The 25842-nt window shown below is 46.1% G+C and overlaps 2 protein-coding genes across 16 annotated transcripts in view; one reads left to right on the forward strand and one right to left on the reverse strand.

Annotated features, from left to right (window-relative positions):
- Nucleotides 1–9757, forward strand: part of CSE1L (chromosome segregation 1 like) — a 54931-nt gene extending 45174 nt beyond the window's left edge. The window contains exons 22-25 of the mRNA XM_037164464.2: nt 16–97; nt 1592–1738; nt 2631–2862; nt 3593–9757. Of these exons, the coding sequence (XP_037020359.1) occupies nt 16–97; nt 1592–1738; nt 2631–2862; nt 3593–3682 (551 nt within the window). The 3' untranslated portion in view covers nt 3683–9757. The remainder of the gene's footprint in view (nt 1–15; nt 98–1591; nt 1739–2630; nt 2863–3592) is intronic.
- The window catches only part of STAU1 (staufen double-stranded RNA binding protein 1), a 50860-nt gene continuing 34747 nt past the window's right edge, over nt 9730–25842 (reverse strand). For 10 of the 15 annotated variants that reach the window (XM_037164411.2, XM_037164413.2, XM_037164409.2 and 7 more), the window contains 9 exons: nt 24155–24253; nt 18092–18322; nt 16005–16148; nt 14693–14839; nt 13332–13407; nt 12789–13108; nt 12053–12175; nt 11290–11375; nt 9730–10047 (listed from right to left, as the gene is read on the reverse strand). In XM_037164411.2, coding sequence (XP_037020306.1) covers nt 10032–10047; nt 11290–11375; nt 12053–12175; nt 12789–13108; nt 13332–13407; nt 14693–14839; nt 16005–16148; nt 18092–18322; nt 24155–24253 — 1242 coding nt within the window. In that variant the 3' untranslated portion in view covers nt 9730–10031. The remainder of the gene's footprint in view (nt 10048–11289; nt 11376–12052; nt 12176–12788; nt 13109–13331; nt 13408–14692; nt 14840–16004; nt 16149–18091; nt 18323–24154; nt 24254–25842) is intronic. The other 5 variants (XM_037164410.2, XM_037164408.2, XM_053671365.1 and 2 more) reach the window with 2 other exon arrangements.

Consider the following 25842-nt stretch of genomic DNA (forward strand, 5'->3'; position numbering starts at 1 on the left):
ATCTTCTTTCAACAGGTTTCTTAGTCTTTATTAATTTGTATTGCATAAAATACGGGGCACTGGCACTACAAGAAATATTTGATGGTATACAACCAAAGTAAGTTTGTTTTTATTTATTATATTAAAGATTTATTTATTTATTTTTAGAGAGTGGGGAAGGGAGGGACAAAGGGAGAGAAACACCAATGTGTGGTTGCCTCTCATGCGCCGCCCCCCCCCCCCACTGGGGACCTGGCCTGCAACCCTTTGGTTCGCAGGCTGGCACTCAATCCACTGAGCCACACCAGCCAGGGCTATATTTTATTTTTAAAAGTGAAAAATTGGACTTTAGCATAAACCAATGTCTATTTTATACATGATTTCAGTTATTGGTGCAGTGATAGCATAGTATTTGAAAAGTTTGCATCAATAAGACTGCTTGGTGTGCATGCAAAGAATGTGGCTGAGTGCCACTCCCCATTTAATAGGGAAGGGTATAAAGAAATGATAGAGGCTGGAGAAGAACTCATGTTAGATCTCTTTATAGTGAAACCAAAAAATTCCAGAGTGAATAAATGTAAAACCTATCTAAGAAAAAGATCAAAACTATGAACAGTAGAAATGACAACAAACTCAACACCTGAACAGGAAACAAAAGAAACTAAGCAAACAACTAGAACAGAAACAGTTCCAGAAATGGAGATCACATGGAGGGTTATCAGCAGAGAGCGGGGAGAATGGAGGTACAGGGACTAAGAAGTATATTTGGTAGGTAGAAAATAGACAGGAGGAGTTAAGAATAGTATGGGAAACGGAGAAGCCAAAAGACATATGTATGACCCATGAGCATGAAGTAAAGACGAGGATGCTGGAGGGAGGGGAGATGCAGGGCAGAGGAGGATACAGGGAAGGAAAAAAATGGAACAACTGTAACTGCATAATCAATAAAATGTACTGAAAACTAATTAACCTGAAGAGCAGTATCAGAAAATAGGCTTTCTAACTAACAAAGGATTGTGAGGAAGTCAGCAGTTCACACAGTGCTAGTAGGTGTTTAACTGGCAGCACTCTTTCTGTGGAGCAAAAAGCCCTTTCTGTAGAATATTAAAATGTCCTTATTCTTTGATGCCCCCTATTTCCACATCAAGGGATTTATTAGCTTGTGTAGTCTGAGACATTTGCATTCTAGGAGTGTGCAACAGTGTAGAATGATTGGCTAAATCATCTTTTTACTGTAGCCATTAACATTTACAGGTACAGGTATATAGGCATATAAATTGGGAAGTTTATTATCCAGAAGTATTAAAACTAATTATTGCCAGGTGGTGAGTGATTCTTTTTTTCTTGATGTTGCTTAATCCTTTTTCCTAATTTTTTAGTCTTAAAAGTTATTTTTAAAAATATGGCTGTAGAGGTTGAAGCCAGACGATGGTGACTGGCCACAGGGTAGAGGTTTGATGCTTTGCCACCTCCAAGTCTCTTCCATCATTGCAGCCTTGTTCTTTGTGTTTTATGTTCATATGGAGTCAGTGAGCATAAAAAACATCTAATAAGTGTTTAACAGTTGGAGTGGTAGTCTAATTTAATGTTGATTGGGTTTTTTTTTTCACAGAATGTTTGGAATGGTTTTGGAAAAAATCATTATTCCTGAAATTCAAAAAGTGTCTGGAAACGTAGAGAAAAAGATTTGTGCAGTTGGCATAACCAAATTACTAACAGAATGTCCCCCGATGATGGACACTGAGTATACCAAACTATGGCAAGTACCCCATTCTAAAATTCTTAGAAATTATGGCTTCCTTTCACTATGACTGCAGAATCAACCCAGCTTACTCTGAAGGGTCAGGAGAATTGGGTTCTGATTTCTGCTCCTCCACTGGCAACCATCAGGTCCAGTACATGACCTATGGATCCTTGTGGGCAGACTATGATCTTGTTTCCTGATTAACTTTTTGGGGAGAAGGAATTCATGAACCCCTTGAGAGTCTGGTAAAAGTCTCTGTTCTTGATGATTTCTAAGAGTTTTTTTAATAATAGGTGCTCAATAAACTGGCTTCAGTCTCAAGAGAAGGTGAACAGGTCTTACATGTGTGTGCTTAGTTTCCAGCAGACCTGGCTTTCTTTGACCTCTTGCCTCTCTCAAGCAGCCCTTCCGTAAAGTAATCTGACAACTTGAGGCTGACTTCTGACTTCTAGCTCTTACTCTTCATTTGGCTTGAGTCACACAGCCTTCTGACTAGTCAGGCCTAGGTCACACAGCCAGCTTGGAAGGTCTGGGGTAGAGTCGTTTACCAAAGAGTAATTGGGGTGCTGTTTGAAAGAAGAATTGAAAGCTGTTTGTGGATAGCCATATGCACTGATAACTTTTTTTTTTTTTTAATTTATTTGTCTTTAGAGAGGAAGGGAAGGAGAGAAACATCAATGTATGGTTGCCTCTTGTGAGTTCCCTTCTGGGAACTGGCCCGCAACCCAGGCATGTGCCCTGACTGGGAATCGAACCATGATTGTGTGGTTCGAAGGCCCGCGCTCAATCCACTGAGCCACACCAGCCAGGATAACCATCTTAATTTCAGTGGTCCCTCAGTACTGTTGAGACTGTGAGTAATTTTTGTTGCTAAGGAATTGTTTTGTTTTGCTTTCTTCTAATCCAGGACTCCTTTACTGCAGTCTCTGATTGGCCTTTTTGAGTTACCTGAAGATGATTCCATTCCTGATGAAGAACATTTTATTGACATAGAAGATACACCAGGATACCAGACTGCCTTCTCACAGTTGGCATTTGCTGGGAAAAAAGAGCATGATCCTGTAGGTCCAATGGTGTCCAACCCCAAGATTCACTTGGCACAGTCACTTCACAAACTGTCTACTGCGTGTCCAGGAAGGGTGAGTGTCTTCGCTGTCAAAGATGTTTACGGGACGGTGGGGGGTGGCAGTTGTTCTGGTGCCTGTTTTCACTGCTCAGCAGGATCTAACACCCCGCAGAGCAGTACTCAAGGCTTGTTTGTCTTTAGCTAACATGATGGACTACAAAAATATTTTAAGGGAATAATTTTAGCAGTAAATCAGGGGATAAAGCCCTTTGACTAGAAATGTTCCCCCCTCCCCCAGATTGAAATAATCCTTGTAATATTAAAATGCAGGTATTTCTTTAACTGAAGCACACTCAAATAACAGAATACTTGGCTAATGGAACAACCATACAACCATTACTATCACTTTTGAGAGTCTTAAGATAAATTTATATATTTAAATGTTTTATTATGGAAAACTTCAAAAAATAAATAGAACCAGCACACTGTACCCTCATGTGCTAACCTTCAGTAGTAACCATTTTCTGATCTTGTTCTTTTTTTTAGCAAGTTTTAGGTGGCATGTCATTTTACCCCTAGTGTATTATTACATTATGCATCACATAAGGATTTTTTAAAAAACATAACCACATTGCCTCTACCATGGTGAACAACAGTAACGCCTTACGGATCGATTTTTTATTAAACCTGTTCATTTTTGAAGGCATGAAAGTAGTTGGGTTACTTGGGAATTCCTGTAACAGGTGCAGCACTCTCCATCGTTCAGGTAGAGATCAGGTTTGTGCGTTTCCTGTCTCTTGTAGGTTCCGTCAATGGTGAGCACCAGCCTCAATGCAGAAGCGCTCCAGTACCTCCAAGGGTACCTTCAGGCGGCCAGTGTGACACTGCTTTGATCTGCAGTTTGACTAATAATAAAGCCCAGGACGTTTCTGAGGAAAGTTGGTAGGCTTCTGAACACAGCTGCTTAAAAACAAAGCAACTTTTCTTTTTGAATGTGTCACTAGTTCCATCTTTTAAAAAATATTAAATGTTGCTTTATTCTAAACCTTGAGCAATTTAGGTGGTTTGTGTGATCATAAAAAGTGGTTAACTTTTTCAATTTGCTGCTTCAAGGAACAAGTACTAATAATTCAGTATATGACACTGAGTTGAGCATTTGCACTGTTCAGGTAATTTAAAATTTTTGACAAGACACTTAACTGTGGAGACATTTTTTTTTCCTGTTACTAAATCCTTTTGTTTTGAGGCTGATGCCAATTTGTGGTTTTCTTGTCCTTTGTATTTTCGTGTTTCCGTAAGTATTTGTAATGTAAATCACTTGTATTACTTGCCAAGAAGTGCACATTACATAGTTTTAAATCTGTAATCAGCAATAAAAAGAGCCCTAAACTTTATGTATCTAAGAACCGCTCAAGAACAGGTTTTTGGTGCTCCCTGATACAAGGGAACATTAACAACCCAAACTTTATGTATCTAAGAACCGCTCAAGAACAGGTTTTTGGTGCTCCCTGATACAAGGGAACATTAACAACCCTTCTTTGGGGTTGCTGCACGCCAGGTGGTAAAGCTAGTGCTGGGAGAAAGCAGCCCTGAACTCACTGACCTATTCCTGGCTTTCCTCCTTGTAAAGTTAATTGGATGATGGGAGAGAAAAACTTGATAAAGTCTGTGGAAAGGTTTCCCAGATCTGATGGAGGTTTGTATTTACCTTGGACCAGGAAAATGTCCACCTTGCAGTCTGAGTCAACCCTTCTGCGTCTTGAGGGGAAAATGATTACTGCTTCTGGGTTTCTGCAGCAAATGTCAGCCAAGAAGACATCCAGGCCTGCCACTCCCAGACATAGCTGGCAAGGACTTGTGACACAGTGAAGTAGGTAAACCTGCTCACCTCCTCCCATGACCACATCCAAGTTACAGCTGAATTACAGAACCACCACCAGAAACCTGGAAACTAACTGAACGAAATTCCTCTTACTTAAGGGTATAAAGAACCAGGGTGAGAGTGGTAGGAGGCACATCCACGTGAGCAGTATTGGTTGTGGAAGGGTCCCCCCCAGAGGGGTGAGGGATACCAGCCCCCCACTGGATGCCCCAGCCCAGGGTATCAGCTCAAAATGTCCCAGGGTCCTACGGGGAGGGACTGAACTGACTAGCTTTGGGGTGAGGGTTGGAGGGGCCGAACAGCACCACTGCTTCCTCCATGGCAACTTGAGCTAGCGCCCCTCTAATCTCTCCACTGACCTTTCACTGATCTCCACTCTGCCCCTGGGCCTCTGTTTCAGAGACACCCCTCCCCCCCAAACTGGTGCAACCAAGCAGCTTTTCCACATAAGCAACCTCCTCCATGGGTGCTGAGGCCTTTATCCACAGATTCCCAACAAGGAGTTAGTTGTCTGTCCTCACTTGTACCCTGGACCCCAAGCCTGGCACAAACAGCGATCCCTCCCAAAGGGTGTGGTAACTCCCATCAGGAGGCCCCAAGTCCAGCACTAGTAACAGCTGACCTCGGTTTGCAGCAGAGCCTCTCCCAGGAGCCTCCAAACCCAGCACAACCAACTGCAGGTCCCTTATGTGCCCTATGAACAACAGCTGACCTTGGCCTGCACTGGAGCCCCTCCTGAGACACTTCAGACCACATCTGAACAGCTGCACAAACGACACACCTGGACTTGGCTAGAACCAGAACCCCGCTAAAGCAACTTCTGCTTCATGGGATCGACTCCCACATAACAACTGGGAGTCTCACAACTCATCAGCTGGAGGGTCAGTCCCACCCACCAACACGCGAACAGCAGTCAAGGCTCGGCGGCAACAGGAGGGCGCACAGCCTGCACAAGGGGTGGGGTGCTTCCGGAGCACCAGGCTCCCCCAACCAGAGAGACTAACCCACTAGGCGTCACAGACACATACTAACATAAGGCTACTCTGTCGAGACTGGCAGATGTAGCAGATCGACCTGACACAGAAACGAGCATGGTAGTCAGCCACAATAAGACAGTCTGGTCCCAAAGGACAGAACAATAAAAAGTCGAAACATGGCTATAAGAGTTCTCAATGAGCTTAGGGGGGAAATAGGTGAACCAAATGAAAACAACAAAAAACCTAGTCAGAAATGAATACGTTAGAGGGAATCAACCACAGATTAGGTGAAGCAGAGGGTCAAGTCAGCAATGTGGAAGGCAAGGTAGCAGAAAATCCAAAACAGAAAAAAGTGTCAGTGACCTGGGACAAGACCAAGAATAAATACACAACAAAACAAAAAGGTACTTGACAAATCTGAAGAAGTTACTCGGGATTCTGACAAAGCCTTACTCTACAACAGAAGGAACTGTCCCCTGATCCCTCAGCAAGGTCCAAGGTCAGAGACTCCCACTGCTGCTGCACCTGTGGCAAGGCAGGGCGGGGCCAGCACTCCCAACCTTTAGAATGGACACTCCAAGTGTGTGCTGCACAATTCCAAACTCTTTGCAACTTACTCTGAAATGTAAGTCATTTAAAAAACTGCCTCTGCACAAAGACTACTATTTCCTATTGTCCTTGCAAGACTAGTGGGTATTTCCATCAAAGATTTTGCTGAATATTTGTAGAAGAATGTACAAAGGAAGTATTTTTAGAATATTAAATTTGGATTAAGCAAGTATTAAGCAAAGCAGTATAAATTTCCTAAATTACATACAATTTTTGCTAATAAAACTGGGAATGCTGTTCAAAGTACAAAGCAGAATATGAATTAGCTTCACATGTATATTCTATACACAAAATGACACATTGTAAGAAAATAACTGCTGATTTCAGGAATGGAAACTCCACCACCTCCCATCTTTGAGTTAGCCACTGGTTCTCAGAAACACATTTCTTTAAAAGCCTATTAGCTAACTTCTCCCTGCCAATCCAGAAATTTCAAGCAACGTGTGTTCTTTTGTGTTTTGTCTTAAGGGCACACAGGCTTTTAGGCACTAAAACCCAAGATGATGGCTATGGAAATTTCTAAAGGTGCATGCAAACAAAATGCTGCACACCTCTGTCCTTGGGTTTCTCCCCTGGAAGTCACCTTCTCCTGAGCTCACGTTAGTGCCTGCACAGCTGCAGCTGCATAGTGCTCGGGAACAGCTGGTTTCCTTTCCCGTTGGTCACCATTCCAGACTCCTTCCTACCCCATGAGACCTTGGAATCCAGACCAAAATGTCTGTCACTGGGCATTTGCCCTGCAAAAACCACGCACATTAGCTCAGCGCACTGTAGCAAGAAACTGAGATTCAGAAGCGACAATTTGCAAGACTTTAAAAAACAACAAACCCAGCTATAGGGAAATCATCTTCACTCGTCAACATCTTGTGACTAAGAGGAACTTGACAGTGTCAGCACACCACCATGGGGTGAGAGACTCCCAAGCCCGTCAGTCATTCGGATGACAAGGAGCCTCTGCCAGGGAGACCAGTGCTCTACAAACATAAAGACTGCATCTGCTCTCCCAAGGGCAGGAGTATCGTTTGGGCTCAAAGGATTCTCCCCGCACCTGAGAGAGATCATGTTGGGATAAGACACAGTGCAGACTGCATTCCCATGCAACACTCTCAAAGCCTGTGGAGACAAAAGGTACCGCAGACTGAGTGAGCCCTCCACAGACGGCAGCTGTGGGGCCTGAGCAGAGGCAAGTTTGAGTTTACAGTCAGAACACTGAAGGACGTTCCATCTGGACCTCTCCCCAAAGCAGCCAAAGATGTATCACCTTCAGAAAACCTCTTATCGAAGGAACCCAGAAATCCTTCCCAGCATCCTCATGTTAAGTGCAAATTGTCACTTCTGTACTGCAGTCAATGAGGGCCAAGTGAAAACAGCCATAGGAAGCTCTCACAAATACTTCTAAACTTGTCGCCGGTGTGCACACAGGGGCAGGGGCAGTGTGCCCTCAACAGATCGCAAGACCACAAGGACGGGCACAGTAGGCGGCAAAAGGAGAACATGGTTGGCAGTGCTGGGAGATTGGCTACAACCTCCGTGTTGCAGAAAGTACCGAAAACAGAAAAGTAGTGAAGAACTCATGGTTGCTGGAGGTAGCAGTATGAATACATGGCTTTTAAATATATGTACAAATAAATAAACGTGTACACGTATGTACTGGGGTGGACAAAAGTAGGTTGACACTTGTGAGTATGCAAAAGCTTATTCTTGTATTAATACTGTTATTTCCCATATGAACTGTAAACCTGTCTCTGCCAACTCCTGCATATACACATATATGTACATAATTCCTATGTCCAAGCTCAGAGGGCCTGGAAACAACAGCCCAGTAGCAGTGAGTGCTCCCAGCACCCAGATCTTGCTTTTTAAATGCCATCCGTCACTAAAGGGACCAGGGCTCCTTGGAGAAATGACTAAATCTAGGATTGGCAAAGGAAAATGTCCTCTTTTCACTGCTTTTATGCCTGTAGCGTTGAATCCCCCCTACTCCTCAGCATTTTTCCCTAACTTTCCGATCCCTTCTGTTACTCCACCAGTCCAATCCACAGGCTGGTCTTATCATCCTCTAAAATCAAGAGACAGTCACTAGCCCTTCCTCAGCCAGGCTAGAAAGCAATGCCTCACCTTTACTCCTGAGAGCACCAGAGGACGGGAAGGGACTCGAGGTGTCGGGAAGTCTCCTCCAGGTCATTCTTTGGGTGTCAGGTTCAGATGACAGGCATGTCCCTTCACCCGGTGGCCACGTGCCATGGCAGTGATGCCCCCCACCACATCGTGCTTCTGTGCCCTTACATCGTCCCTTCAGTTACTGCTCGACAGGACCAAAAAATGCATTAGATGTTTATTGATCAACAGATACAAATTTCAGGTCTTCAGAATTTTGCCCAAATGGAATCACAAGCATTACAAATTTTCTTTTCTTAAAAAAAGGACGGGGCAGGTTGGGAGGGGACCCAACCTAGCAGTAGTGGCATCTGAGAATAAATTAACAAAAAAATTTAGTATTACCATTTATTGGTGACAAACACTACGTTTTACTTACATTCCATGGGGACAAAAAATTCCGGCGTAAACAATGAATCGAAGCAGTACTTAACTCGCAAGGCTACCGGTGCTTTCCAGCTGGACTGTGGGCAGGACCTTACCGCACACACTTCCATGCGCAGTAACACAACACCAAAAGCAACAGTTTCAGAGATATGCACGGGTCGTTCTTTTCAGCCCTACATGGAGATGCAATCAACAGTATGAAGCACTCGGGAACACCAGCCTGCAGTTCCGTATGGACCACATGGAGACCACACCCTGTAGTGTAGCGAAAGCTGTGTTCTCAAGAGCCATATGTATGTACACACGATTTCAATAATCTTTAAAACAGAGAGCAAAGTTCATTTAAGTTGTGCTGCATTAACAAAAATGAAATAGAAAAGGAGCCAAATGATCATTTAAAGTTTAAAATTCCTAAATTGTCCAATTTGTACACCTGTGGGACGCTTCACCAAGGGCTCTGTGAAGTCCAGGACTGTTCCAGCCAAACCAAGGGCACAGTCTCCATCACTGAAATGGTCCTGGGTTAGTCCAATGGAATAAAAGGGGGTTTAATCTCTGCCGGTTAAGTTACTGATAAAGTCTCATAAGTTTCTAAACTGTGCTATGTAACTAGATACAATTGAGAAACTCAAATGAAAATTTATAGTGTCATTTCAATCCAAAGAAAATAATACAACTAAGAATATGTATCTCTTTTGGAAGAGAAAGCAGTGGTGACAGGTGAGTACCACGGGAGGTGGGGAGCTGTGGCAAGCGAGGGAGGTTAGCTCGTGCCGAGCGGGAAGCATCTGATTTTCCTCTGGTGCTCGCAGCTCTGGGCCGGCCGGTCTAAGGCCTCTCTCGGCGTGGGTGTCCAGGGTTTGTCCCGAAGTGTGTTAGCCGGTCTGAGAAGGGGTCCTGCTTTCTGCTTCCTTCTTTCACACAGGAAAAAAAAAAAAAAAAAAAAAAAAACCCAAGCACTGAAGTGCCAGGGGCAGGGACCTGCTGGTTTTGCAATTAAGGGCTGCTTGGCAGGTCCCAACCTCCCCCACAGCAGCTGCTGCCGTGTGGGGACAAACCACAGCACATGCGAGCAGCCTCAGCCTCTGTCACCACTGCTGTCTCCAGTTCTTTACCCATCGCGTCTCTCGGCCCACTCGAGGTATCAGAAATTCCAAATTTTCAAAAGCAGTCTCAGGATTTTCAGTATCTGTTGGGAAGTTTATATAACGGTTCATGACCAGAAGAGGTTCAGCACCTCCCACACCTTTAAGAAAGGGGGAAAAAAAGGAAAAAAGAAAATGACGCTAGTTTGAAATGAAGAGAATTAAACCCATGTTCAAAGAAATTTGCAGGCACCGAGAGCCCCACAGCACAGGACCCAGCTTATGGTCACTGGGTTACAGCCCAGCCCCAGGTGTGCTGTCCAGTGGAGAAAGCATGGGGGGGTGCACACAGCGTGCTGTGGGGGGGGGGGGGGAGAATGAGGCGACAGCGGACTGTACGAGGGCAGCATTTCTTTCTCACCTTTTAAAATAATTTTGATTTGGAATCGTGAATACATTAAGTATCGTATTTTGCTATGTATAATGTGCATTTTTTTGCCCAAACTTATTTTTTTAAAGATTTGATTTATTTTTAGACAGTGGGGAAGGGAGGGAGAAAGAGAGGGAGAGAAACATCAGTGTGTCGTTGCCTCTCACACCCCCAAACTGCAGACCTGACCTGCAGAAACCCAGGCGTGTCCCCCGACCGGGAATCGAACCAGTGACCCTTTGGTTCACAGGCCAGTGCTCAACCCACTAAGCCACACCAGCCAGAGCTTTTGTCTGGATTTTTTTAGGAAAAAATAAGGATACATATTATATATGGGTAGTGCTAATTCTATTTCTATATCTATATAAATGTTGATTCTTTTATTTATGCTTATGCATTAAAAGTGTAACTAGCCCTGGCCAGTGTGGCTCAGGATTGAGCGCTGTCCTGAGAACCAAAGGGTTGTGGTTCAATTCCTAGTCAGGGCACATGCCTGGGTTGTGGGCCAGGTCCCCAGTAGGGGGCGTGCAAGAGACAATCACACATTGATGTTTCTCTCCCACTTTTTCTCCCTCCCTTCCCCACTGTCTAAAAATAAACAAAAAAATCTTTTTAAACAAAGTATGACTCTAGAGAGTAATAATGATATTCATATGCAAAGTAATAGCATGGAACACAATAGCTGGTTTTGTTCGTAAATATAGATACATAAATGACTGAATTAAAAAATTAAAATGCAAGATTTCCCCCCCTCAAAGTCTGGGCCAAAAATGTGAGTGTACATTATCCATGGCAAAATACGGTACTCAAAACTTTTGAAAAAGTGGAGCTCTCTGCCCCAAACGTGCAAAGCTATCCGGGGAACGGGACAGGAAGTGACTGAGGCAAAGTGTCTCACCACTGCGTTGACCAGTTTGAATTTTAACGCAAACAAGGAACAGAACTGCCTTTCCATGCAGATCGGCTCACTCACACAGACATTGGTCCATTTCCTGGTCTTGGCATCTCTGTGCTTTGTTGGTCCAGCTCAGACAGCAACTTTAAAATGTTCAGTGCAGCCTAGCAGGGGACGAAAGAGAGGTCAGGCTGTGGCCACTGCTTGGGGCCACTGTGCAAGACACTGGTTAGAGGCGGGGCACCTCCTGCGGCCCGGCAAAGCAGGTGGTCCCACTAAATAACCTCCTTTAATCTTTGAATTTTCAATTTTGAAAAATAAATTATCTCTGTAATAAATTACATCATTAAATCACCTGTTAATTTTCTTATATATTTCCTGCTAGTATTTTTAACCTTGTGATAACTGGGCTGTACAAACTTTATATCCGGCTTTAAAGCAAAACCCGACCATGTCTCCTTGTTAGAATACATCATCTTTGGAGACATCGATGTCACGGACGCATCTGTCTCCTCGGATGAATGCGCCGAAGTTTACATACACTAAGCAGTCCTCGGTTTCAGTACCTCTTACAACGGAAATGGCATCTGAGCAGAACACCAAGGAAGGGCCTTTCTACAGCTGCCTGAACCTGGGCCCCTGGAGGTGCTCCCCACCCCAGGGACTGCACGAGAAGGGGCTGTGCAAAGCTGCTAAGTGCTCACACACAGGATGTGACACCAGCCCCGGAAACTAGGAAACAAGCTCTCCAGAAATACTCGATCTGTGAGAAACCAGCCCCTCAGCTACCTCCCGGGGGCCAGCCCCAGGCCGGAGCGGCCCATGGCGAGGGAGAACGTACCATGTCATGGCAGGACTCCAAATCCTTTCCAATACCGTGGCTGATCAGAGGTGGCTGAGAGGAGCAATTGATAAGAGATACAAATTCGTTCTTGTTGTTTTTGGGGAAGTCTTTGTATTCGACCTAAGGGGGAAAGGAGAACTGAGGAAGGGTCGGGAAGAGGTGCCTGAGAACGGGCCTGGGGCTCCTCAAAGAGGGAAGTGACACCTCTCCCGGGGTCTCAGCCTGGTCTCAGCTGGACACGGGACACCAACTTCTGCTCCATCAGTACAAAAGACTGTCAGGGGGGGCTTGCTGCTGAGGGGCACCAGGGGCTGTAGGCAGATCATGGCCACAGCTTCCAGAACCTTCCAGGAACCTAAATGTCTACTCAAAAGCCCTGATCTGAAAGAAGCCTACCCTCTCCTACCAGGCAGGAAGGGCCAGCACAAGGAACCTGTTCTCACCGAAATCTGACTTTGTGACTACCACTAGATCAGAGGCCTTGTTGTTATCGTTGGCCTGGATATTTTAACTTTTATTATTCAAGGTCAAGGGTTTTCTCTTACCACACAGGCCTGTAATACATTCCATACCTCTCCACCCTTCCTTGGAAGGCCTTTCCCCACGCTTGTCCCACCCACCCCCTAGACAAAGAGCTCAATTCTTTAGAACAAGGTAGGAAGCTCGTTTTCTGAGAGAAACCCAAAGACAACTGCTCAAAGGTACAGGCCCCACAGCCCGGTCCAGCAGTTACCTGGAATCCCTGGACTCTGGAAAGATAGTCCAACTGCTCAGAGGGTCTCGTGAGAGGTCCATGGGGTGCGTGGCCTGAAGAGATGTTATTCTTTAAAATGGTCTCGGCTGTGGGCGACGTGCCCCCATACAACAATTCACGGGCTATCATGGCAGTTACCGTGGCCTTCGCGGGATTCGGAGCTGCCCTGGTAAAATCTTTGGTGTGATGTCCTTGACTGACTCCTACGGCTTGGGCAACCTCGGGCACCATGGGAAGAATTCCAGCAGGCAGTTGCTGATGACTAAGATAAGGCATCCTAAATTCATCCTCCTTATTGCCTAGGGAGGAACATGTAGACAAATCAACAGAAGTCCACACGCACTGCCAGCCCCGAAAGGGGTTACAACCACCCCCCACCTGCCCGCCCTCAGCACACACATGGACACAAGGAGGACGCAGAGCTGAAAGTGTTCAAACTCGTTCACAGGCACAGGCTATTAGCAGGAACCAAGCAAACCCCCAATCACATTCAGATCAAGATAATATTAACATCACACTTACTAGTCCCATTTTCATCCCCAGAGCCAGGTTCAAAAAAGGTTACTTTTCTTCCATCCCCTGGTTTCTTTATGGGTGTCTTAAAAAAAAGGGGGGGCGGTTATGAGTACAAGTCAAACTTGAAAAATTAGTTCCTACTCTCTAAAGGCTACGAACTCCAATTAGCATTGACCCTTGGTTTTGACACTTTTGAAAGATCAGGAGGCCATGTGCAGAAAGCCCTCCTCCCAGAGTCTGACCACCGGTGTGCCCCTGCCACCCAGCAGGCCCAGAAGCACAGCCCCCCAGACCCCAGCCCCAGCCTGTCCAAAAGGCAGGTGCACCAGCCTAAACACTGGGCCTCCATCCGCATGCACAGAAGAGATGAGAACATTAAACCAGGAGCCAGGAGATATGAGATCAGTAGAGCCCACGGTGGGGAAAGATGCTTTTCCACTGAAGCTAAATGACACTTCCTGGAGCTAACAAGGTGACATTTCCAGAGATGACAAACTGAGGAGGAAATGTTACTAGAAAAAAATTCTGTCGAACACAGGTCTTCTTTCTGAGAAGGTAAGGATGCCTACGAATGCTCTGCAAGGCTTTGGAATAAAACACCCCAAATCCAAGTCCACGATCCAAGCAGATTCTCCGCAAAGTGTTTGGGGTCCTACTTATTAACTGAGCAGCCCCAGTGGGCACTCTCCCTCATGGCCGACATGACTGACTGGGGTACAGGCCTCGGCCCCGGGTTTGCGAGTGTACTCCGGCAGGAGCACTCGGTGACTGGAGACAAGGTCAGGCAAGGCAAGGCTTGGTGGGGGCACGGCTTAACAGTCTTGGAAGAAGTAAAATTTTCAGTATGGGGTTATTTTTATTTAGTGTTAAATTTATAAAGATAAAAGAAACCTCAAGTCTAAACCACAGATTTGACCCTGACTCTAAAGTCATGCTATTTCAGTCACCCCGAAAAACCAAAGCCTGCTCCACAGCGGATGAAAGCCCGAGATGACAAACTTTATGGAGGCCTCATTCTAAGAGCACAAATGATGGAATCACACATTCATTCATGTCGAGCCCAATTACCCAGCATCTCACCAACAGAGAGGAGCAAGCTGCCCTCCAGCAGAGCACCCTGGACCACAAAGACACTGAAACAAGAACAACTTGACTCAGAGCCTTTCCTGTGACTGTGGACAGGTGACTCCCCTTCTGACCACCTTACAATGGTCTGAATGGAGAAGACACCGCTCGACAGGGCTGCCTCACGGCCAGAAGGGCCAAGCCTTGCCCCAGAGCTTGGCCCTGGAGGTGTCAGAGTCCCCAGGATGCAAGGAGGTCATCTCGAAAATAGAGAGCAAGGACACGGAGCCCCAAAGAGTCACCTTATCCTCTGACTTGAGGGCTGGTTTGGTGGGCTGAGCTTGTGGGACTTTGAAACCAAGAATCTCCAGCATGTTCTCGGCCGCATTGCGCTTGGCTACCTTCTTGTTGGTGCCCGTTCCCTCTGCAGTGTGCTTTCCCACTTTCACCTGCACATAGAAGACAGACTCGGATCAGTGCTAAACCTTCAAAGTAAAGACCGATCGATCAGGAAGTGATGTGCCAGCCAAAGAGTCCAGCACTGGTCAGAAGCCAGAAAGCTACCCAGAGGCACCCAGGAGCTGCCCTTGCAAGCGGGTATGACCAAAACCAAAAGCCCCATGTCACCAAACTGAGAGGACCAGGGAGACCTTCCCTGGCTTGTGAGGAGGGCCTGGGGTTGCATCCTGACTATCTACCAGCCAGTGAGCTTGGGAGGGTCCATTACGGGTTCTCTCACCAGCAGGTCTCTCTGGCAGAATGCACTGGTCACTACTCCTCTCGCCTTCTGCCTGGGCATGTGAAACACACCAGGCTAAGGGACGATGCTTTAAGAGGTAAGCTGATACACAAGAGTTAAATAACCTGGTTTTCACCTGGTAGAAAACACTACCAGATTCAAATCACAAATTAAGCGGCCCACATGGATATCTGTTTACTAAGTACGGGGAGAAGCCCTCTGCACTACCCGAAGTGTCACTGCAATCTAAGAACAAGCCACCCAGACTCCGGATTCTACATAAGGATTAGGAGGAGCAGCACAAGATCATCTGATGTAACTATTACAAAGTTATCTTCTGAAAAGAATAATAAATCTTCAAATAGATGTAACAAAGGGAAAAAAATCAAGCCCCAGCTGATGTGGCTCAGTGGACTGAGTGCCACACTAGGAACTGAAGGTCGAAGGTTCAGTTCCTGATTAAAGCACATGCCTGGGTTGTGGGCCAGGTGCCCTGTTGGGGGCAAGCGAGGGGCAACCAGGCATTAATGTTTCTCTCTTTCTCCTTCCGTTCCCTTCTCTCTTAAAAATAAATAAAATCTTAAGAAAAAATCTGCCCACAATCCCACCACTCCACACTCTTCTACCTTGACACACTGCGTCCAGCCTCCTACCCACAAACAGTACCTGCGGTGCATGGAGAAGTAAGGTTTTAAGGCACCGAGTTCCTGCAGCCAACATAGTCTTAACCCTGATACTGTGGACAGCAGGGAGCGGCCCACTGGCCCGATGTGCTGCCCCCGGCCTCCTCGGGAAGGCATCCGGCCCTGGATCTCGTCCAGCTGTGGGACGGGACAAGGTCAGAGAAGGGACGTGCACAGGCCGCACCAACCCACCTGCATCACAAACTCTCTGCGACGTGGGAGGCCTCGCTCTGTGAGGAGCATGTACTCCGGCTCCTTGTCCTTCTTCGCCTGCTGGATCTGGGCGAGTCTGCTGATGGGGTTCATCGCCTGGCCATGCTCTGGGCCACTCTGTACCTGAGGAACGGTGATCGCACAGACCGTGCGCCTGTTAGTCACAGAAAGGACCTTGCCGATTCAGAGGTCAGGACATAACAAGAGTTACTTTATATTGCTCTAATGGCTCAAAATTAATCTGCTCTTTTTTAAAACATTTTTAATTGAAAGATGGTAAATGATTTTCTATGACTGTTCTAGAGTGATTTCAGGGTCTTCTTAGCAAACTAACATCAACACTTCACTATGAGTGGGTGCTCACTATGAGCATCATTGCAATGTCTGCTTTTTATCAATTTCAATATATTACAATGAATGAAAAGGTAGAAAAATAAGAACACTGTGCCTAAAATTTCCCAAAACTCTGTACTATAAGATGGGTCCCCAGCTTTCTTAACAATGACGCAAAATCCAGAAACCATTAAAAATATACAAAAAAAAAATTTCAAACAGAGAAGGAGGAACCTAAGAACCCTATAGTGGGCACCTCCGGCACCAAGGAATCCTCACCTGCCCGACAAGGATTTCCAGGATAGATTAAGCAAAACGAAGAAACTGCAAAAATATGCTAACTTTTCTATGTACAGTACACTAATGTGTGTATGAAAACTGGGTGTTGTCGATACAGCATGAAACCATACTGACAGTCCTGACATTCACAAATGTCCCCACAGGGACTCCTGTCCCTCTTTGGGTTTGGGGGTGGAGGAGCAGCCCAATTTCCGATAGGTCCATTAGCATGACCCAAAACTCCAAAACAAGGTGTATGAGGAGGACCCAAAAACAAACCTAGAATTATTTATAAAAATTTGTGTATTTATTCTTACATGTTTAAACTTCCATCACCTTCAAAGTACTCTCCATTCAATACACTTTATCAAGACATCTTTTTCCACCCTGGCTGGTGAGAATCAGTGGACTGAGTGCCAGCCTGCAAACCAAAGGGTTGCTGGTTTGACTTCCAGTCAGGGCACGTGCCTGGGTTGTGGGCCAGGTCTGCAGTTTGGTGCATGTGAGAGGCAACCACAGACTGATGTTACTCTCCCTCTTTCTCCCTCCCTTCCCCTCTCTCTAAAAATAAGTAAATAAAATCTTTTTTAAAAAGGCATCTTTTCCATTGCTCAGAAACAGTTTTTGAACTCCTGGACTTTGATGCCTTTTAGTGCTTCTGTCTTTTTTTGTTTCTCCTCTTCTACATCTGTGAAGTATCTTCCTTTAAGGGCCTTTTTCAACCAGGGAAACAAAAAAAAAGTCACTAGGGGCAAGACTGGGTGAACAGGGAGGGTGGGGCACAAGGGTCTTGCCGTTTTTGGTCAAAACCTGCTAAACACTTGGTGTGGTGGGCGGGCGTGACTGTAAATCATCCATCATGAAATCAGCAAATGCACTGAAAGAGTCTTCAAAACAAATTTTACTGAAACCAAATGCAGCCTCTCACAACAACGCCAGCTGCTACACTGATACAGTTGGGGTCCCAGAACACTCACCTAGCGGCGGAACCCTGTGCTACCAGGAGCCGCCCTCCGGAAGATAACTCCAGCTTTTTGAGGGCGCCCCCCTCACGTAGTGAGACTTCTTGCTCCTACACCTGCCCCCGCCAGCTTTCCTTCCACAAATCTCCTTCACGATGTACAAGCCCAGTAGCCCATGAGACGGAGGACTCTCGGTTCACCGCTCTCCCCGCAGGTGGGTGCTGACTGCCCTTGTGATCACAGGGCTGCAGACACCCACATCCACAGATGCATGTGGCCTGCAGGTGCCTCCACTGAACCCGGCTCAGCATCCTTGCCTGCCCGACCCAGGACTCCCAAGGGAATGAAAGGTAGCCTTGTACAGGGTCTCCCAGGCCCGGCATGTGCACGTTAGCTCCCTCCACTTCCACTGGAGCCGGCAGCTAGTCTTCTCAGCTCCCTGAGACCGTCACAACCAATGAAAACGCCCTCTTCGTTCAGAAAGATGCTTACCCTGACTATGGGCTTTGTTTTCTTTTTGATTCGGGGCTTCACCCGCTCGACTGCAGGCAGGGGTGGTAACTTCTTCAGCTCCTCAAGAACAGCTATAGCAGCATTTTTCTTTGAAATCTTCTTGCTCTTCCCTTCACCTTCCCCCACAAACTCCCCAACCGACACCTTGGTCACAAAGCTCTTCATGTGAGGTGGGCCACTTTCCCGGGCGACCTGTTTCAGAGGGAAAGACTGAGTGAAAGCGTGACAGACACACACCGCAACCTGTAGGGCACACTGGTTAGCACATCCCTTCACATAAGACACAGGTAAAGGGAAATGAGGGGCAAAACCGACTAAAGAAGGGAGCATAAATGTCGGCAAAAGGACAGTGATCATGCTGAATGCTTTTTCTTCCCTCCTTTCTTATTTTCCAAACATGTTACACGTTCTTGGGTCTGATGAGCCCAGAACTGTGAGGCATGGAGGAAGAAAACACTTTCTACTGCTGCCCTTCTGGAACAATGGCTCGCGTCTCCCCAGAGTCACCGACTGTCCTGAGTCTAGGGTAGCCCACTGCAAACGGCAGAAAGAAAGCTGACCCAGCAAAGCCCAGAAATAACTACAGCAGAAAGAGTTCAAGTTTAATATTTGCTCTGACCCTTCAGCCAAAATTGACCTTATTAAATACTGACTGCTATGCACCTTTAAAATAAGGAAAAAATCTCTAAGCACTGAGTATGATTTCCAACACATAGTAAGTAAAAAAAAAAGCAAACTGCAGAAAAGTATATATGGTACACTAACTTCTGTTTTATATATATGTATACATATACACATAAATAGACACGTGTGCTTATATGGCGATCACTGCAAAAATAAACAGAAAGGATAAAGGAGAAAGCAAGAGAATTACTTCCCTACAGCAGGTGGGAGGGACTGGGGTAGAGAGGGGACAAGGTGACATCTGCAAACGTGTCTTTTTATCTACTATTGACTTTTAGAACCATTTAGTATTTTAAATATTGAAAATATAAAAAAAGGTCAACAAAGACAGGGAAAAACAACAAAATGGAATATGAACAGAAACTTAACTGCGTATCAAAATGATTACATGCTCACACAGAAAAAAAATAAAAATTGAATCCTACCTACATCAGCCAAGACACCACTAAAAAAACGAAGACTTATACTACCAGATTTCAATACTTCCTACAAAGTTCTAGCAACTGCAGCATCTCGGAATTGCTAAAGGACAAACCAACTGATAAAACAGACAGAATGCAGAGACAGACCTATACATATACATATAATTGCTTGATTTGGGGCAAACACTCCAAAGCAAGTCCAAAGTCGTCTTTAAAAAACATGGTATTGGAGGCCCTAACCAGGCAGCCTGGCTAGCTGGAGAGTCGTCCTGATCGCTGAAGTTGCGGTTTGATCCCCAGTCAGGGTACAAAAGAGTCGGCCAATGAACGTGAAAATAAGTGGAACAACAAACTGATGTTTCTCTCTCCCCCCTTCTCTAAAATCACTAATTTTTTTACAAAATTAAATAAAAACATGCCATCAGAGAAACTAGATATCCTCACGAGGAAAAACTGAACCATGGTATCACACTCAACCACCGACAAAAATCAGCTTGTATTAGAAGACAAGCCTAAATGTGGAAGCTAAAACTATACAGCTTTCAGAGAACAGGAGGCTCCATGACCACAAAGTTAGCAAAGAGTCCGGAATACAAAAAACACCAAGCATAAAGAAAATGAAAATTTCTCAAAATTAAAAACTGCTCATTAAAAAATACTTTTAAAGTGAAAAAAAGGAACCTACAGAATGACCATGAGTATTTGCAATACATGTATCTGACAAAGGATTTATATCCAGAATATTTAAAGACCTTCCATAAGGCAGTAACAGAAACACAAAGTGCTCAAAGAAACGCTTGAACCGGTACCTTACAAACAAGATCCTTAGTGGCCAATAGGCATGAGACGGAGGAGTGTGCGTCAGGTGGGAGCGGGGAGGCGTCCTCTCCACAGAGGCCTCGCCTGCCCTCCACCCCAGGAAGAGGTTTGCGGGAAGGGCCCAGTTTGCGCAATCCGTGCAGACTGATTTTATTTTGTTTCTTTATCCTCACCTAAAGACATGTTTTCATTGCTTTTAGAGAGAGGAAGGCAGAGAGAGAAACATCGATGTGAGAAAGAAACGCTGGCTGGTTGCCTCTGGTACACACCGGGATCGGAATCATACCGGCCCAAACCAGGGGTCAAACCTGCAACACAGCTCATGTGTCCTGACTGGGAATCAAACCCCAAACCCTTTCGACACTCTACCGAGCCACACGGCCCTCAGAACACCTTCCAGACTGCACTTCCCACACCAACGGCCGACATTCCAAAACCCCCTCCCTGAACAGTGCTCCCCGTGTCCTCAGAGCTGCAGCCACCCCGACACCCACGTCCCAGTCACGGTTCCACCCGGCCCCGCGGTGGACATTTCCACTGTACTCGGAGCCGTCCCGCCCATGTTCACGTGAATTCTGACTGCAGTGGACCTACTGTGGCCGGGTCACAAGTGCCTCCGGTGACTAAGTCAATCAGCACCATCATAGTTTTGAACTGAAACTATGTATTTTATGTAAAAATCAAGTTGTATACATTTTTCTAAAGAACGCTATTATGAATGGCTCCTGTCTTTTACCAAGCCCCAACCCAGCTGCCTATGCAACAAGATTTTACTATCAAAAACTTAGTTAAAAAAACCCCAAACTATTCTGTCCACTCAGTCATTAACTATTTGCAGGGCGTCCACCGTATGTCAGGCGACCTCCCAGGTGCTAGAGACAAAGGCTGTGCGCGAACATGAAGTCTGCTCAACCTAACAATGGGAGTTAACATGAACCTTTGATACATGAGTTATTTAATATGTAAGTGCTCACGTCAACAAACTCAATGTCCCAAACTGAACATGAACTGTAACGTTTTAAATGATTACTTTAGCCCTGGCCGGGTGGTTCAGATGGTCAGTATGTCATCCCACACACCAAAAGGTTGCGGGTTCGACCCCCAGTCAGGGAGTGTACAGGAGGCAACTGGTCGATGCTTCTCTCTCACACTGATGTTTCTCTCTCCTTCTCCCCTTCCTCCCCTCCCTCCCTCTCTCTTAAAGGAAAAAAAAAAGCAATAAATATATCCTTGAGGGAGGGTTTTTAAAAATCTTTTTACTTTAAAATCTTTTGCCACCAGAAGGCACTCCCACAATTTCTTCTGCGACCACCTGACAAGTCTGGGCCCTGTGTTACACGTTCCTGAGCACACGCCTGAAAGCTGAAGCCGAAACCTAAACAGCAGAGCGAGTGGGATGGAGGCAACCTGGTCTCCAAACCCCAGAGAGCCAAACCTAAAGCGCAGTCCCTCACTCAGGTTCAGGAAGCCCCGGGACTCGGGCAGGGCAGTGACCAGTGTGAGTGGATGACCAGCTCCCAGGGATCCAGGGCCCCGGCCCCAGCAAACACCTATGAAACCCAGAGGAGACCCAGGAAGCCAGACATCTCTGCCTCCAGCAATCTGGGTACCACTCCCTCCAATCTGCAAATCCATTCCTGTGCCTACTCAGCCCTCAGGAGGTGGAGAGAAGGAACATTTCTTCCCTTTCCTGCAGAAAGTGCTCAAGGAGACTGTGTGGCCTCTTGGGGTGAAGCTCCCGCCTGGTTCCCACCCAACTGGTTCCCAGTCCTGTCATTCTGTGCGACCCATCTCACTGTCTCCCTATTCCTGCCTCCCACCACCTCCGACCCAGGGAGAAAAGCTGGGAGGGATGAAGGGCAGAGTAAGAAGACACCAGCCCTTTGTGCTCTGCGCTCCAGAAGGAAGTGATATAAACCTGGAGTTGCCTGTCAGGACAGGGCAGGGGAGGGTGTGCCGGTGGCCCCATCAGCCCCGCGGCAGGCAGGTAAGCACCACCAAGTGGGAGGTCAGAAATCATCATCGATCAGCTGACGGATGAAGGACTGAAACCAGGACCCGGTTTAGGGTGCCAGCACGTGATATATGTAAGAAAACATATCTGTATTTTATGAAAGTTAGGCATGAAATTTGGGATCACCTGTAACTGCAAAAATGCTACAAAAGAAGGTTATGAATGACTTAAAACTGTTTTATGCACATGTCCCACTGTAAATTACATTTGCCTAAAGTAACAATGTCTAAGTTTAAAGCCCTTAGGAAGACTAAGTACACGAGTACACTCTTTATAACTCCGAAAGACCAACAACTGGCGAAAAACCTGTACTGGATGGTAAAACACAGCCTTGCATAACCAAGCATGGAAAACAGTCTGGTGCATGGCAAGTTCTAAGAAAAACATTTAAAAATCCCCCCTTCCCTGCCTAGCTCTGCACTCCCTGTACCTGTGAAGAAAATGCACAGGTTACCTGTTCTCCGTACTCGACTAACAGCCGCTGATTACGGTTTGTAGACCAGAGTCCCCAACACCCAGGGGAGCAGATGCTGGACAATGACAAGGCCTATGTCCTTTATAAAACTACCCTGATACAATTTTTAGGGACCACTTAAGATTCCTAACATTGGGGGTAAGAGACACTTTTGACAGTCTTACTGTAACAGGGTGCAGCCAAGAGGGGGCCCCCGAAAGGGATTTGGAATGGGGTCCAGAACTCGAGATGTCCAGGGAATATTAGGATGTCCTCACCCGTTCCCCCACAGGTGTGAGTTGGGGGAAGGGCCCATGAAGCAAGGACATTGAGTGCTGTTATGTACAGCAACAGCTTTGCAGCTAACCTCTGGCATGGTCATTTAACATATCTATAACCTTTACCTGGCTGCATAGATGTATTAAATAGCTGTGGCCATGCTCTGAGTCAGGGGGATGGAAGTGACTTCCACCCAAGATGTAACTGGGGGCAGGTCCCCTGAGTTACAGTGCCTGTGTGAGAGATTGGAGATGACTGGCTCCACGACATGGGGCCACCCCTGCCCAGACTCACAATGGCAGCCCAGTAAAGCTGGGAGGATACGGGAGTACTGGCAAGTATAGCAGATTGTGGGAGTTGTCGGAAATGGGGCTGCAGAGGAAGATTGGCATGGGGATTTAAACCCAGACCCAGCAGCCATTAGAGAGGACCGCACAGCTGTGGCGGTGAGGAGAGCCACGGGCTTTTGGACAGCGTGGGGACCCCCGAAGCTAGGGGTAGAGAGAATCACCATGCGGCTTTAGCAAAGAATCACCACTCAGCTTTGCCAGAGTGGCGACCCTACCCTCTCCACAGCCTTGAGGAGAGATCCATGCATTTTGGCCAGAATGCAGACCCTTGCAGCTTCAGTAGAAGAGAACCACGCTGCTTTGGGGTGCTCCATTTGGCCACGTGGCCTGGGAAGTAAGAGAGACTGCCTGGAAAGTGGTTACAAAGAACTCTTGCCAATAGACCATGAGAAGGTGCCACATGGCTTTGGATTAATTGGAGATCCTGCCTGGACGGCGACAGAGCTGATGGTGCCAGCGGCCTGAAACACAGATGTGTGCTTCTCTTCCTGAGATACGGTACCTCAAATCAGAGCAGGGGGATAAGGAAGCACTGTGTGCATCTGTAGGTATCCAAAAGGACTTTGGTATTTTAAATGAAGACGTTAGGTCACTACTTTAAGTCTGTAGAGCATTAAATATACATTTCCTTTCCTTTTCACAAATCTCTGGCATTGGGAGACATCTTTCCTATAGGGCGATGGACATAACGAACCTTGGCCCCTCATGTTCTGTAACATTATGAAAACGGACCCTCCCTAGAGAAATGCCCACGTGCACACAAACACAACGCTCGACCCACTGTGGGGGGCTTGCAGACCCGCTGCATCCGTCACGGACCATCCAGGGGGCCAAGGCTGCCCCAGTGACTCCTGGGAGGAGATAATAGTACTCTGCTAATACGCAGTTTGATTCTTAAATTCGAAGGTTCACATGTGTGTGATTGTGACTCTAAAACGTTATTTAGGACAAATACAGTTCCAATGATGAATGTCAACAGAATCTCATAATAAAGAGTCCTAACATATAAAATAAACTCACCTCAAAATTCACAGGCAAGTTCCGTCTAAGTGCAATCTCGAACACTTGACTTATTTCAGATTTATTGAGATTTTCTTCTTCTGATTCTCTTCCGTTCACCTAAAACAAGAAAAACTGTTTAGTAATTAACTCTTACTAAAATATCGACATCCCAGCTGTGATGATAAACCTTAAAAGCACTGAACCCTAGCTTTCTGGACTGAGTGTCGAACCAGTGAACAAGGCACATATGTACAGTGTGTCAGAAAATTTTAAAGGTTAAAAAATAGTGTTGCCCTGGCTGCTGTGGCTCAGTGGATTGAGCACCGGCCTGAAAAACCAGAGATGGTGGTTCGATTCCCAGTCAGGGCACATGCCTGGGTTGTGGGCCAGGTCCCCAGTAGAGGGGTCATGAGAGGCAACCACACAGTGATGTTTCACTCCCTCTCTTTCTCGCTCCCTCCCCCTCCATCTACAAATCAATCAATCAATCAATCAATCTTTTTTTTTTTAAGTGTTCTATCGAACTTGGGTTACGCTATACCCCATAAACCCACCATGCACAACACACACACGACAGACCTCAGAGTATGAGTGAGCCTAACCACGGTGTGGCGAGATGCCACAGCTGCTCTGGAAAAGGGCCTGCCAAAGCCCCCCTCGAGGACTGACAAGTCACATTTTGGAAAAAGTCAAAATAGATCTGTGTGAGACATAACAAGTTCAAATATAAGTCTCTCCACTTAAGTATGTGGGTTTCTTATCTGGATATGAAGTCCCTGGAAACCACTAAAAAAAAAAAAATTTGCAGTGAAACTATTATTTAAAAAGTGCCAAGTGTCTCAGACTTACTGTTTCTGGCAGAACGCAAGGTGCAAACTAATCAAATCTCCTGAACAGAGGCTGAGTCTCCGCCTTTGTGACCAGGTTCACACACAGCCCCCGTGAGAGCTGAGACCAAGGAGGGCCGCGGCCCCCTCCCTGCTGCCGGCTACAGTCTGGACCTTGATGCCGCGGTCAGAGGGGGACCGAGAGGAGCTCGGTGGCAGCAAAGTGCCCCCGAAACACGGCAGGCAAGCAACCTGTGCTCTTCCTCATATTACTGGGACTCGTCAGTCAACAAATTATAAAATCCCATTTCCAAGATTAAAAGTGTCTGACAGAAACCTGTGGCTGTAATGGCTGAATGAGCAAGGTGTACAGGACTGTCCCTATTTCCTTACGTTTTATCAGGTAGATCCTATACCTACGCTGGGCCATCATATTAAGCTGTAATTAAAAGAAATAAAACATGAAGTTTTATAAAAACAAATGCGATCAAGAATATAGTCCTGTACAAACACATTTATCCCAGACATATTTATAGTTCCTTCCCTCCCTCCCACGATGCTACTGCTTCCTTTCCAACGTGGCTTCCCCTCACTCTCTGACTGGTCAACAGTATTTGCATAGCATTTCTGGTGGTTTATTAAGCTAAACACACTTTTATTCTTGTTAAATCCTAAAGAAAAAAAAGGCCTGCTTTTTTATGAGGGAATCCTTAAAGCTGTAAATCTTCAAGCAAGGCACCTTATAAGGCACAGGTTCCATGGCGATTTGGTTTGACATTTATTTGTTAAATTTTAAAGTATCTTCAACAAATGGTGCTGGGAAAACCAGATATTCTCTCTCTCTCTCTCTCTCTCTCTCACACACACACACACACACAC

Source organism: Artibeus jamaicensis, unplaced genomic scaffold (genome assembly GCF_021234435.1).
Source record: "Artibeus jamaicensis isolate MK-2021 breed Jamaican fruit bat unplaced genomic scaffold, CSHL_Jam_final contig_685, whole genome shotgun sequence".
Taxonomy (NCBI): Eukaryota; Metazoa; Chordata; class Mammalia; order Chiroptera; family Phyllostomidae; genus Artibeus; species Artibeus jamaicensis.